This window comes from Cynocephalus volans, chromosome 5, assembly GCF_027409185.1.
Source record: "Cynocephalus volans isolate mCynVol1 chromosome 5, mCynVol1.pri, whole genome shotgun sequence".
Classification (NCBI taxonomy): domain Eukaryota; kingdom Metazoa; phylum Chordata; class Mammalia; order Dermoptera; family Cynocephalidae; genus Cynocephalus; species Cynocephalus volans.
This window is the reverse complement of record NC_084464.1, coordinates 131,801,734-131,815,945: the sequence shown is the minus strand read 5'-3', so window position 1 is coordinate 131,815,945 and position 14,212 is coordinate 131,801,734. Positions and strand designations below refer to the sequence as shown.

The window sequence follows — 14,212 nt, the reverse complement described above, 5'->3', positions numbered from 1 at the left end:
TGGTGATCCCAACAAACCACATTCTAAAAGGACCGTAACAATATATTGTCAGAAAAAGCACTGAATATTGTAATTTTACAAAGATATTTCCTATATGTTAAGGTAAAACTGTATTTTAATTTGCATTCTTTGATATCTATGAAGTTGAATAACGTTCCATATTCATGTATTTGTTACTGGTTGAATTTTATCTCCTACATCCTTTGCCCAGCACCAATAATAGTACCTGGTGAAGGAAATGGTTAATGGACTTCTGTGGTCAGCACCCAAGGACATGTTCACTTGGTGAACTCGCAAACGAGTTAACCAAGAAATGTCAAGGATTGCAAACAATCCTTGAGAACGCTTGAAGTTGTGAGAACACTTTTTTGGGATGTTCCCAGGAGGCGCATTGTAGATAACCAAGTGCTTGAGAAGGGAGGTAACGGCCTTCTGCTCTTGAGAAAAGTGTAACAGAATTTATGCATTAATGCTTATCTTGCATGCACAAGCTTCTAAATGTAATAAAAGCTGTCACAGCGGCTGGGTCGGCGCTACTTGCCTGAGAGCAGTAGCCCCCGCTCTTCACCTGCATCTCGTCTGCTGTGTCTTCCTTCGTGTCTCCCATCATTTTAATCAACAACCTGGTACATGGCACACTCCATAAATACGTGTTGAATTAATGTATCTACTGGGCTTGTTCTGATTTTTATTCATTTTCTTGTTTTTTAAAAAAGGAAAAGGAAAAAGATATCAACAGTTGGTATTATTTGGGACAAAAATATTTCCCTTAATCCCTTTTCATAAAAAAATTTGGAATACATAGCAAATGCTTCCCAATTAATTATAGCAAGGATATAGAACATAACTTATCTTTTCTTTAATTGACTCAGGATAATCACTTACTATATCAGGTACTAAGATTTAATCTTTATTTGATTCAGCATTTTTCTACAAAAAGTATTTTTTTAAGTAAAGGTAAGTTTCAATTGATATTTTAAAATATTTAAGAATCTAAGTATTTTGTTTTAAATTCAGGAAGATTTACTGAGTGTCTCCTACATTGCAGGCAAGCACAATAAGGATGAATAGGATTTGGTGCCTGCCTCAGAAAATGCATGATTTCCTACAATTAGGTGGTGGACAAGGCAGGTGCAAAAACAAAAGGTGAGCCCTTGTATCTTTTAGTTTTATAAGTAGAGTGTGCTCACTAAATACATTTAGTAACAACTTAATAGTCTTAGCTAAAAATAAGTAACAAAATTATCATTTCCCATCTCTCTAAAATCCCCAATAATTGTAAGATTAGAATTCTCTGTGAGATAAAATAAGGATTATAACCATTACAATATAAGAAGTGGATTCCACATTTAAGAAAGACATGTGACTAAAAAAACCATTCAAATATTTTCTTCTGAATCTTTTTTTTTTTTTTTTTTTTTTTTGACCAGTAAGGGGATCGTAACCCTTGGCTCGGTGTCGTCTGCACCACATCAGCCAGTGAATGCACTGGCCATCCCTTTATAGGATCCAAACCCGCGACCTTGGCACTCCCAGCACCGCACTCTCCCGAGTGAGCCACGGGGCCGGCCCTTCTTTTGAATCTTGATTTAACTGTGGCTTGATAGTTAAAAATTGTGATTCTCTTATGAAACTAGTCAATTAAACTAAAGCTCTGCACAAACTCACACTGTAGGAAGCACAATCCTACCAGCACTAGAATGATTCTCCATTGCAGATTCCCATTCAACTTTCAGAGGCAGAGTAACAGCAACCCCAAACAATTTCTGGATGGTTTACTGGATTTCTAACCAATTAACTCACAAGGCTTCCCTTGTAAGGAACTGGAGACCCCCCTGGCTCACTAATGCTGGATTTTCTCCTGGAACATGTCCACACTATGGAGCCCAAGCTGTGGCACAGGTTGTATTATCTGTTTACCACTTTAAAAGATTTTCTTTTGTACATACGCTTAGGTATTTTATTTCTAATATATTTAATATTCTAATATATAATTCTAGTAAAATACTCTTAAAAACAAAACTAACAAAAAGAAAAGTAAAGACTCATTTCAGCCAACCAAATCACATGTTGCCTATCATGATACTGCACACCACAGTGAACGTCACACAGTTGACAACTGACAGACACTAAACATTTTAGGGAGCTTTTCTTACTGGCAAGGAGTCCCCATGCCACGATGTTCTTGTTAGCACTACTTTCCTCACAGCCCTGCCAGGGTTTCTATCAGCAAGAATTTCTCGGCAGTTAACGTACAATTTTCACATGCCAAAAAAAAAACTGAAGGAAACACAGGCAACAACCAGCAACCTGAGAATTTTAAGGTTGTTGCCTACCACGGAGCCAGTAGACTGATTAATTTCCATCGTCCTAATGTAAGAGGAAGCCAAATTAAGTCCATTCGAGCCACAAACTAATTATCCTGTGTTTTGGTCACTGTAAAGCTACATGACTACGCCAGTTGTCGGGCTGAGGCAATAGCTACGCTGATTATATGGCTAGGCATTTCATAACTAAAGCCAAAATGTTTCATTATTTTAGTCATACTAAATTTCCATTTGTATTGTCAGGGATAGGGCTCAGACCCTTCAAATCCATTGTATGGACTGGGTCACCAGACCCCTCACATGCAGGTCCATGCTCTAGGTAAATGGGAGAGATCCCGGGAGTCATTCACAGACGACACGAGCTCAGTCCTCAGCAGTAGCAACAGTAGCAGTGGTCTCTTGGGACATCCCAGGAGCACTGGCAACAAACAGCTTGCAGAAACAGCCTCCAACAGCGGTAGCAGCCTCCCCGTGGGCCCCCCCAGCCACATCCTGAGGGGCAGGCAGGCCCTGTGGATCAGAGCGACTTGTCCTTTATATTTAAGTCCATAACCCAGGACACCTGGGTGCACATGCGCAATTACATTTGACAACCAAGGAACACCTCACGTGCATATTTACATCAAATGCTCGCAAAATTCTGAACACCTGAGGGGCCCTGACCATTTTCCTTCACTTTCCCTACAGTCACAAACCCCATTACTATATTTATCTTAAGTTTTAAGTGTTGACAATAAAACTCCCAGTTTTTATACATTTCCATAAAACGTTCACTTCACAAAAACAAGGTAGTACTTTCTGGTTTGCAAAGACTTTTACTATTTATTCCTTAGTGGTTTAGTAAACACTATTATAAAAAATGAGAGAATAAGTTATCCCCAAATAACTAAGGGGTATGTTTCAAAGGTTTTATAAATAACACTTGTACATAATTTTACATTTTTAACTGCTTTTTTAAACACATGACCTCTTTTGATCTGTACGGCAACACCATGAGGTAAGCAGTAGGAAAGTATTATCTGCATTTTATAGTTAAAGAAGCCCAGCTCACACAGTTTAAGTGTCCAAGGTTACACAATTGGAAAATGAAATAAACAAATTTAAAACCCAAGTTTTCTGGCTTCTGGTCAAGATGGCAGAATAGACAGTCCCCAGTGTCACTTTCTCCCACAAGTCAACCAATTTACTATTAAAAAGCAACAACAGCCAAGCTGGGTCCACTAGAGCTCAGGGGAAGAGGAAGAGAGACCTACAGACTGCATGAAGGCAAGAGAAGCCACAATGAGAGAAAGAAAGAACCGCTCTGACCATTTCAAGCCCTGGCCACTTCAAGGCTGGATCTGCTGAGCACATGGAGCAGGAGCTGGCAAAAGCCGCCACTGTGACTTTCAGATGAAGTTGCTTGGAGGCAGCGGAGAAGAGGGCCTTGGTGGCCCCCAGGCCAGCAAGACCACTAACAGGGTTCCCATGGACCCACATAGGAGGAGACACAACAGAAAAAAGGAGCCACTCAGAGGCCAGTGAGTCATCTCAAGGGACCGGCACATGGCCCATTCCATGGGAAGTGTTTGGAGTACGGGTGGTAGGGGAGACAGGCCCACCAGGGGACACTGTGGCACAGCAAGGACAGCTGATCTGCCCCCCAATCAGCACAGGACCACTCAGTGGAGACTGGTCAGGAATATAGAACTGCAGGGGGTGCAGTTTGTTGAAAAGACTCAGGCCTGGAGCAGAGTTTCCACACAACCCAGGTGTATCAGATCTCACGAGACCCAGAAGTACCCACAAAATCAATTAAAACCTGAGCTGCACAAAAAGCCTTCCCCAGGGAATCAGCAGCAAAGCAGCAATTTAGCTCAACCACAGGGCTCTAGTACTGGTCCCCACGGGAAGTTCCCCCATTTTAGAAGTAAGCAAGGACAACACGTTAGTTCCAGTGCAGAGTTTAAGTTGTAGGAACAGCAAATAATCCAACACAGAACTGAAAGAAACAACAAAGTACCCACAAACCAGAGACAAAGTTTGATATTAACTAGTAAAGTTCTCACAACACCAAAGAACACCTATGGAACATAAAAGGACCAGAAGTCTCCTGGGCTATCAAGCCTGGGAAGGTGGAGGCCAAGAGCTTCAGCCACCTTCCCCCTCCCCCAACATCTGCACCCAGCCCAGCAATGACCAAGCCACCACTGGAAGCCCTCTGGTCTCACCTGCAGGAATGAGGGGGGTGCCACAGGCCTCAATGTGGAGTATACCAATATTTATAAAGCAGATATATTTCACAGGGCCTAGTTTCTTGTAATTTCAGGTTTAGCTTAACTTCTTAAAAGTACATATAAAATGCTGACCTTACAGGGGACAGAAAACTTTCCCCAGGCTAGTCTCTGTTGTAAGATAAAGAATTGTAGCACAGCAAGGTTGCTGGCTCAAAGGGCAGACAGGTTACTGATTGATATGTAATGATACTGGGAAATTGCTGTAAGAAGAGAATGTTTGCTAAGATCAAGCTTTTGTTGGTGGATCAACTTAACTTCTTGAAAATTGTATTATGGAAGGTCACCTTGCTTGTTTTACTGAATGTTACCAGCTTCTATTGTTAAACTTGTTAAACTATACTTAGCCAAAACCCCATCTATGTTCTCTTCCTGTAACTTCCTGGTCTGGAGAATAAATGCAGGAAGAGAATCCCAATTCATAGTTAATTTCCCAAATGGAAGGAATGCGTCTCTCGAGGGTTCTGGGGCTTCTCACTGCTCAGAAGAGATGAGCTTTGAGTAATCTTTGGCGGCTCCATCACCCAGGGAAAAAGAGGTGACAAATCCGTGGGAGGCAAAGCAACACCTCAACCCCACCCCTCCCCCTTCTCCCACCCTATTTCATTCCCCCTTCCCCTCTCCCTTTCCCCCCCAACTGCTCTGCAACAACATCACAGAATGTAAAAAAAAAAAAAATTAATAAACCTAAAAAAAATAAACAATTTTCAAAAATAAAATAAATGAAACCCAGGTTTTGTGTTTCTTCACTGTCTGTGTGTAAGTTGGAGCTTAGAATTTGAAATCCATCTTCCTGCAAAGTATTATTATACATGCTGATTTGGAGTCTAGACTAAACCATGAAGACCTTTAACTCAAAGTCTGAACTATCAAAAAGTGGTATAATACTTTACACTCAAAAATAGATTTTTGTGGCCTGACCTGAGCCCCTAATATACATGGCTAACATCATTTCTTTTGTAAGAAATATATCATATCCTGCAGAGAAAAGATCCTATTCACATGAAAGACTAGCCACGCTTCCCAATGCCCATCCTCTGAAGCAGCAGCTGTCCCTTTCAGAACAGGAATGGAACGTAGGCCACAAACATAGCCCCTTCCTTCTCTCTGGTCACAGTGGCCAGTGGTCTCCTCACTAGTAGAGATATAAGAATACAGTGGCTACAGAAATACCAATTGCTCTCAGGGATTCTAGACGTATATTGCTTTCTATCCCTGGCAGAAGCTGTTTGTTCATGTATGTTAGATACGTGTAAGCTAAGTCAGAAGTACCTGCAGCTGGAATGGTAAACAGGTTAATCTCTTGTTCCATTCTAACATATGAACACTCTAACAGGAATGATTCAGAGACTGGAACAGGGCTCAGAGGGAAGTGTGGGCAGGTGATGCCCACTAAAGATTGTGGACAGAGCTCTGAAGGACCAAACTGATCCAATAAATGCTTAATAAATACTTAATTAAAAGTTTAACTGTTTCCAACACTAGCTTGTTACACTCCATGAGGGCAGGAATAGAGCCCACTTTACTCTCTGATAAACTTCCCAATGCCTAGCAAAGTGCTTGGTGCATATCAAACAGCCAGTAAACATTTGTTAGATAAATGAGTACTGCTGAAATAAATAACTGAAGGAGGGTATCAACCATGGAATGATCTGGCCCATTATTTTCAAAAGTAGCTTATAAACTATAGAATGATCTGGCCCAAAATTTTGTGAGACTTGTCTTAATATTACCTGTGACAGTTTTGACAATACAATACCAATAGATACAGACAATTATTATTTAACAACCAAAACTCAAAAAAATGGCAAGCATTTAAAGTGAAACAACTTATTAATTAAAAATATATATATAAAACTATATTTACTATTCGTTGCTTCTAGGTACATGTTTATTTAATAAAATACTTACTTCCACAATCATCTTTAATATCTATAGCAGCAAATGGCATGTCTACCAGCGAATCCACAGTATTGGCTTCCATTCCCTCTGACATTTTTTCTCTTGACACATTTTCACATTCATTGGAATTTATTCCTCCTTTAACATAGTACAAAAAGAAAAATGTATTATTTGTTATTTTTTAAACTCATATCCTAAACTAAAACAACTCAGCTAACTGAATTCAACATAAATTAACAACTGTTAAAAAAAAAAGTACTACCTGTTTTCAACCTTATTGTACAACTACTTATATGTTATTTATACCCTATTCCATATTTTTATAAATGCACTGTTATGTTAAACAAGCTTCTAAAACTTTAATCTTTTTTAAAGCACAATATTCAACTCAGAATTAGATAAAGACTGAGTCAATCAGTGACCTTCAAGATCTTTTATAGCTACATTTTCTTAACTCTAAAACTACATTTTTTTCACATACCTTTTAAAAACAAACCAATAAGGTTTTGTCAGTCTTTTTCGTGTTTATTTTTTGTTTTTCAGCTTAGTTTTTCTTTTTTTTATTAGCATATTCATCATTACAAATCATACTTATTCTTCATGCCCCTTACCCAATCTGTCCCCTTCCCTGTCCCTCTCTCCTTTCCCCCTTCCCCCTTCCCCTCCCTGCTCTAATAACCATAGATTTGTCTCTCCATTGATAGATTAACTGTTCCTCTGCTGGTCTGTTGCCTAGATGATCTGTCCAGTACTGAGACAGGTGCAATCAAGTCCTCCTCATGCTTATTTTTATCAGTAACACTTATGTGTTCTCACTTGTACAAGTTCTGACCTTTTTTTCTTCAATAAAGACTTTTAAATTGTTTCTCTCCATTATTACAGTTAACACTAAAAATTCAGTTAAAAATACATGGCCCTAAATATGCTTTTCTGGAAATTCAGTTATTAAGAAGCAAATGATCTTACAGTTTCCCTTACAGCTCTCCCATGGTCATGTACTAACATTAAAGTCACATTCCACGTTTGGTCTTTGTTTGGTTTTCTTGTTATGGGTGGAAAAGACATACATCTTGGGTGGAGGTTAAGGGAAAGAGGGTATGTGTTTAAATAGATAAACTTAATTGCTAAATTTATAAGTTGGTCTCCCCAATTCAATAATTCTTCATGCTTTCATGACAGACACAAATATTGTTTCAATTAAGATTGAACAGAATCTTAGATACTTATATAATTTTTACTCTATATTTATTAAAGACTAATTTACCACTCAAGATATTAATGAAGTTGTTCATTTCATTCTGTTGTAAGCCTCTATACTCAAATATAATACCTGCAAAACACATTCCATTAAGAATGTGGCTTATAACATACAACATGATAACTATCAGGTAATAGCTAACATATATACTAGGTATATGTGTTATATGTATATATGTATGTTATATGCATGAGGTAATAGTTAACATACACAGCAAAAAAATCTAAATTTTTGTTGCAATTTGAGTCATCGCTACTGTTGTTCACACACACACACACACACACCCCTACACCTGTTTTCTGGATAAAAACAAACAACAAAACTTTTGTTTTACTTAGTCAAGTTCAATGCCAAAAAAACAGTGATAATATATTCTTAATGCTACTATTTATATTACAGTTCAAACTTTAGGAAGTCTGAGTGCCTGGCACACAGGTGTTCAACAAATGTTAGTTTACTATGAGTCTACTCACAAACTCACAAATATTTGAAAAATGTGAGAACAAGTTAAATGTGTCCCTTCTATTTTTATGCTTGTGTTTTAAAAACACAAATGCAGTTTAGACTTAAACAAAAGTTTTAATAGATCAATACAAATCTTGTACCTTTGGGCACACGCATTTACACATGAAGACTCATCAGTGACCATGTAGCTTACGCTTGAAAAGCTAGCAACAAGAGTAGTTGCACAGTTAGATATAAACAAGGCTGAATGAAAATCAGAACAAAATGAAATAAACCTAACTGTTGTTTTTCTCTATTTTGTTCTCAGTGGAAGAATTTAGTGATATGAAATTGGTCCATTTAACACTGGCATCTCAATATTAGCTCCCAAGTCCATGTGCCACTTGGAAATATATAGATTCTTGACAATATGTGGGTTAGGGGAAACTGACTTCTGGGCTGTAATAACATATTTTGAAAGCAAGGGGAAGAATTAAATAGAACAATGAATTAAATTGTCATTTTTTTCAATGAAAAAAGTTCTTGAAATAGTTTGACTTTCAGTTTACTTTGAGCTCAATTACATAACAACTGTTAGAGAGCAAGTGCTATGTGGGTCACTGGCTATACCATAGGGAGAATCACACAGTGACAAAGGTGATAATAGCAGCTGCCTATTAGAATGACGTGAGGAGATTTTTAAAATTACTGCCTGTGTCCCACCCCAGGCCATTAAATTAGACTCTCTGGAGATGAGGCCAGCCTCTGGTATTTTTTAAAAGCCCTGCAATGTAATTCCAATGTGCAGGGCAAGTCTGAAAACCATTGCTCCCAAGATCCCCTTTCACTTCTTCCATACCTGGATTCTACACCAGACACGTGATTGTGTTGAGAACAATCAATTTCAAAGTAAAAACTCAGATCAGACTTCTACCATCAGGGAAAACTTTCCTGATCCCCAGCTCAGGACTGAGGTAGGTAATCCAGTCTCCTCCCGGGTCCATACAGCTTCTTTCAATCACAGCATGAATGAATTATGTTATAGATGTCCACATGTCTGTCCTCCTTAGATTCCAAGACAAAGTGATCATATGATTTACCACCCAAACCAGGGAACTTTTGAAAGTGAGAGGGGAAACTTTCCATAATTACACCCATGAGTAAGTATAACCGGCCTGCTCTAAGTTCCTTATCCTAAGTTCTTATTCTCCTTTGATTCCTCCATGTCTAGCACTGAGTTCAGCTCACAGTAGGTGCTCAATAAATCTTTCTCAACTGACTAGATAAAGGTAAGTACACATTTGGGAGTGGTTAATAAATCACTCAGGCTACACTGCACTACAACTATCCCAATGCCCATGAAAAACAATTCCCAATACTTAATGGCAGCCTCAGCACATCACAGATTCTTAAATTTTCACAGGATGAATGAAAGGTACTACTTTCATTTGACATAAAAATTAAAGCATAATATGACTTGCTCAACATTATTCTCCATCTTATTAAATAAAGTATATTAAACTCCCATGCAATGTTATGTCAAAATTGACAGGAGTCTAGAACTTGAAATACAAGTTATCTTCTACTAAGTTATAGAATAATTGAAATAATTTTTGAAGATAGGAATCATTAACTCAGAAAAAAAGAGAGTGTCGCTTCCGAGTAAGTCTTGAAAGAACTACTGGTCATTCTACAGAACAATGTTTCTCAAACTGAATATCTGGAACCCTTCCTCCAGTTCTCCAAGCTCTAGAGTTTGGACAAAGGTTGGTAGATGTGCATTAAATACATCCATCATAACTACACTTTCTCTTACAGAAGGTATAAACATTTTGATTTTGGACAACTGCCTTAAAATAACCCACTCCAAGTATTTACACTATAAATTCATTATTTTGAGTACTTTGAAGTCTCTTAAAATTTGGTCTAACTATTGTTAACACAAGATTCTATCACTTGAGCAAATTAAAAGTAACACTACTAAGTGCACTAATAACACAAAGATGGGGTGAGGCTGGCAAACTACTACTACTAACACCAGCTAAAATTTAATTCAAACACATATTTTATGCCAGGCTACAAGCAGTTTACAGAAAATAACTAATTTAATCCACAGAACCATGCTACCAAGATGGTACTATTAATACTCATACACTCATTTTACAGACTAGCCAATTAAGTAACTCGCCCAAGGTTAAAGCCAGTAGGTCATGAGACTGGAATTTGAATCCGGTCACTCTGCCTCCAGAACCCGTCCTTTCTAGCACCATGCCCAGATGTGTCTTAACATATACTGAATATAGCAGTGTAAACTGAGGCTAACCTTTCAGGAAGCACTCTGAACAGATCAGGAACCAGGAAAATGTCACAAATATCTGATACATATATCTGGATATCTATCATATATGCTCAAATAAATTCACCACAGTTTTGCTTAAACAAAAAAGAAAAAGTGGAACAATTTAAATGCCTAAAAATAGGGAAGTGGCTAAACAAAGTATATTTAACCCAATGACAACTAAGAACAATGGCTATGAAAACTGCAACAACAGAAAAAAAGCTTACAGCAAATATTGACTTTTTAAAAAACATTTATAAAACTGCATATGCTCTATGACTGACAATTATGTGAGAAAGGGCTATTGGATATAAACTACTTCTAAATGCTGACATAGCTGTACTGAATAAATTTGTGTATTTCACATTTCTGCTATTCAAACGTTTTCAAATTGAAGTAATATTACTTTTATATGAAAAACAATTAATGCACACATTTAAAATATATTAAAGGGTTGGCCAATTAGCTCAGCTGATTAGAGTGAGTCCTTGTAACTCAGTCGGTTAGCTCAACTGGTTTAGAGTGAGGCCTTACAGTAAGGTCAACGGTTTGATTCCCCATCCTGGCCAGGCCACCAAAAAAAAAAAAAAAAAATTAGAGAAGCATACATTTAAATATATGCTAATATTCAAATATACATGCATTTCAGCAAATGACTGCATCAAAGGCCAACAGAGGGGAAAAAAAAGGATAGTTTGCCTGTTGTCACACAAAAATGCAAGTTTCTGATTCGGACAATAAAATACTACTTTATTAAGCAAGACTGTCCTCTATCACTCTGCTAGGTAAATAGTATATACTGCCCAAGAACCAATAGAAGGGGACAATGCCATCTATTCCAGTCCTGGCTTAGCTACTAAAAATAGTAATACCTTAAGACTGGATAAATGTTGAGAGCTATGTAGCAATCAACTAGTCACTTGATTCCTCTTTGGTTCCTCACCATAAAAAGGGAACAAAAGTACAATCCAAATTACTAGGGAGAAATGGACAAACTAAGTTAATAACATTCGTATTAAAAAGGAATGAAAGGAATAAAACACCTTAAACTTTGTTAATATGAGCAAGAAAACGACACAGATACGCTAATATGCTAAGGGAATCCTGAACTGCAAAATCACGACATTAAAACGAGGAACTGCGGTGTGACTCTTTTCTCCTTAACAATCTCCTTCCCATTCTTTCATGCATTCCCATGCATTTTATAAATGCTCAAAAACTCACACCTTTGCTACCGCCTACGCAGCCTTAACACTATTCGCATAACAATTGTAAACATATTTACACTAGTTAAGTGCTATTTATACGACGCATTTTGACGTTTTTATGCGTTTTATCTTTTTTGTTTTGTTTGTTTTGGGGTTTTTTTGGCGGTTGGTACAGGGATCAAACCCTGGGGCTTGGTGATATCAGCACCACGCTGTAACCAACTGGGCAACCGGCCGGCCCCGTGTTTTTAGCTTTTTATACCTTTGTACGCGTTTATATTATAAAAACCCTGCAGGAGAGACCTTCTCTCCAATTGCTTTTCGGTTCCTTTCACCGAAAATCCAACCCCCAACTCGCTCTGCCCACAAAGTGCAGTTCGCAGCCAGTGCTGACCCAAGCTGGAAATTCACTGGCGCCAGTTTTAAAGCGGTCATTCCCAAACCCAGACTAAAATCCTTAATGAAGCACTAAGACGGTTCAGGTGTTTCATATTTGTGATATAAGGTAAAAATCGAGATTTTTCTGCGTTTTGTTTACCACGCCAACACCGTTGGATGGGGTGTGTTGACATAACTTTGTGCTAAGGGTCACAAGAGCAGAAAGGGGGAAACACAGTGAAACTTGGGGATGGGTTCGCAGCCCTCGCCTCCTGCGGCACCGACAACGCGTGCATTAAAAAGCTTCGGTACAAGCAGCACCGATCCCACCCTGCATGCACTGGGTTGCACGTTGCTACACCGAGTCCCCTTGCAGGCAGGGAGAGGGGACTCGGAGCTGGGCCGATGTGGGGTTGGGCTCTCCCAGAGGCCAGGCCTTCCCCGAGGCCGAGCGGGGCCCACGTCCCCGTGGCTCCTGTCGCCCCCCCCGGCCCGCTCGGCAGCCCGCTCTCACCCGCTCCGGGGCGTTCCATGGTCGCAGCGCGAGCGGGCGGCGCGTCTGGGCGGGCGGCGGCCGAGCGAGGAAGCCCAGGGCTGGGGGCGAGGCGGAGGCCGGGGCGGGGCCGGAGGCCGGCGGGAGGCGCGCGCGGGCGGGACGGGCAGCGGGGGGCGGCGCGGGCGCAGGCCGCGATGGCCAGGCCTGCGGGGCCGCGGAGCCCCGGGAGCCGCAGGCCCCACGGCAGCAGCGGCCGCAGAGGCGGCATGCCGGTACGGGCGCGCGAACGAGCCGGAAGAGGCCGACCCGAGTCGTCGGTGGTACCCGGATTTGGGAGAGCGCCGCGGCCGCGCTCGGGGAGGGCGGGGACCGCGAAGCCGAGGCCCGCGACCCGGGCGCCACGGAGAGCTCAGGCCTCGTCTCCGCAGCGCGATGCCGCTTCCCCGCTGGCTCCCCGCCCGCCTGCCCTCCCCGGCCCGCGGCCTTTGGCAGCCCTCAGTTATTTCCTGTGGCGCGGCCTTTCCCGTCCCACGCTTGGAGGGGCGAGATTGGGACGGGCCTGGAAACATTCCCTGGCCCGGTGTCTTCTGAGAACCCCTGTGTGTAGCTTTGCAATAAGCTTTGAAAAGGAGTTCTGGTGGCAAAATATTTGGGAAAAGCGAGATGTACGAGAGCTTGTACATCAGTATAATAAGATATTTTATTTACCTTCCCTTTAAAAAAAAAAAGGAAATTGTGACAGTTTTGAATTTTTAGCAATGGTTTTGCTGACCTAAAAAGAGAGGCCAAATACATACAGCAAGGATTTATTGAGCTAATAAGATGATGGCAACTGGAGAGACACATAGATCAAATAGCTCTGAAAATGTGTTCCACAGGGCCAGCAGAGCTTAGCATTTTACAATCACAAGAAGGGGGAGAAATGAAAGGAGAGAGGTAGAAGGACAGCCCTCCTAATCTTTACGGCTTTCTGGCTCTATTATGGCTACTTTAAAAAAATGGTCTAAGTAAAATGGTCTTAAAGTAACATTTTTCAGGACAGATGGACATAACTGCTGGCTTATCCCAAGTCTCCCAAGGCACTGTATTTTAGCTGACCTGGTCAGAGTAGAATTTATCAGTTTTATGTCTAGAAATTAAATGGAAACCAGCTACTGCAGATAATGGTACTGAAGTGAGTAAAATGGGAGAAAAAACAATTTACTTAGTTTAAAAAATGATAAAATCTAAAAACCTTTTCAACTTGGAACATAATACTACTGGTTTGGTTTGATTTTGTTTTGTTAGTGCAAAGTAACCGGGGGACAAGAAAATTAGGTGTATCCCTCAACAAATTAATCTAGGCACTTTTGCAAATAACACTTGAATGCATCCTAGATTTGGGTTGAAACCGAAGACTGCCGCACAACCACAATCGTTGACGTAAAGGCCATACACTAAAAGTTATGGAGCTAATTATTCTGATTTTAGAATAATTCTAGCAAATCAAGCATCTGGTTTTCAAACCCATAGCATTTGTGGGCTTGTACAGCAGTAGACAGGTTCCCCCTAATTTATGATAAATATTTATTTAATGCCTGAGCTTCCT

The 14,212-nt window shown here is 40.2% G+C and overlaps 1 protein-coding gene across 3 annotated transcripts in view; it reads right to left on the bottom strand.

Annotated features, from left to right (window-relative positions):
- Positions 1–12,713, bottom strand: part of AKAP7 (A-kinase anchoring protein 7) — a 141,200-nt gene extending 128,487 nt beyond the window's left edge. For all 3 annotated transcript variants that reach the window (XR_010023618.1, XM_063097169.1, XM_063097170.1), the window contains exons 1-2: positions 12,643–12,713; positions 6,512–6,640 (exon numbers count right to left, since the gene is read on the bottom strand). Coding sequence is in view for 2 of the 3 variants with exons in the window: in XM_063097169.1 (XP_062953239.1) it covers positions 6,512–6,640; positions 12,643–12,661 (148 nt within the window). In the remaining variant the exon portion in view is untranslated. The remainder of the gene's footprint in view (positions 1–6,511; positions 6,641–12,642) is intronic.
- Positions 12,714–14,212: the final 1,499 nt, after the last annotated feature.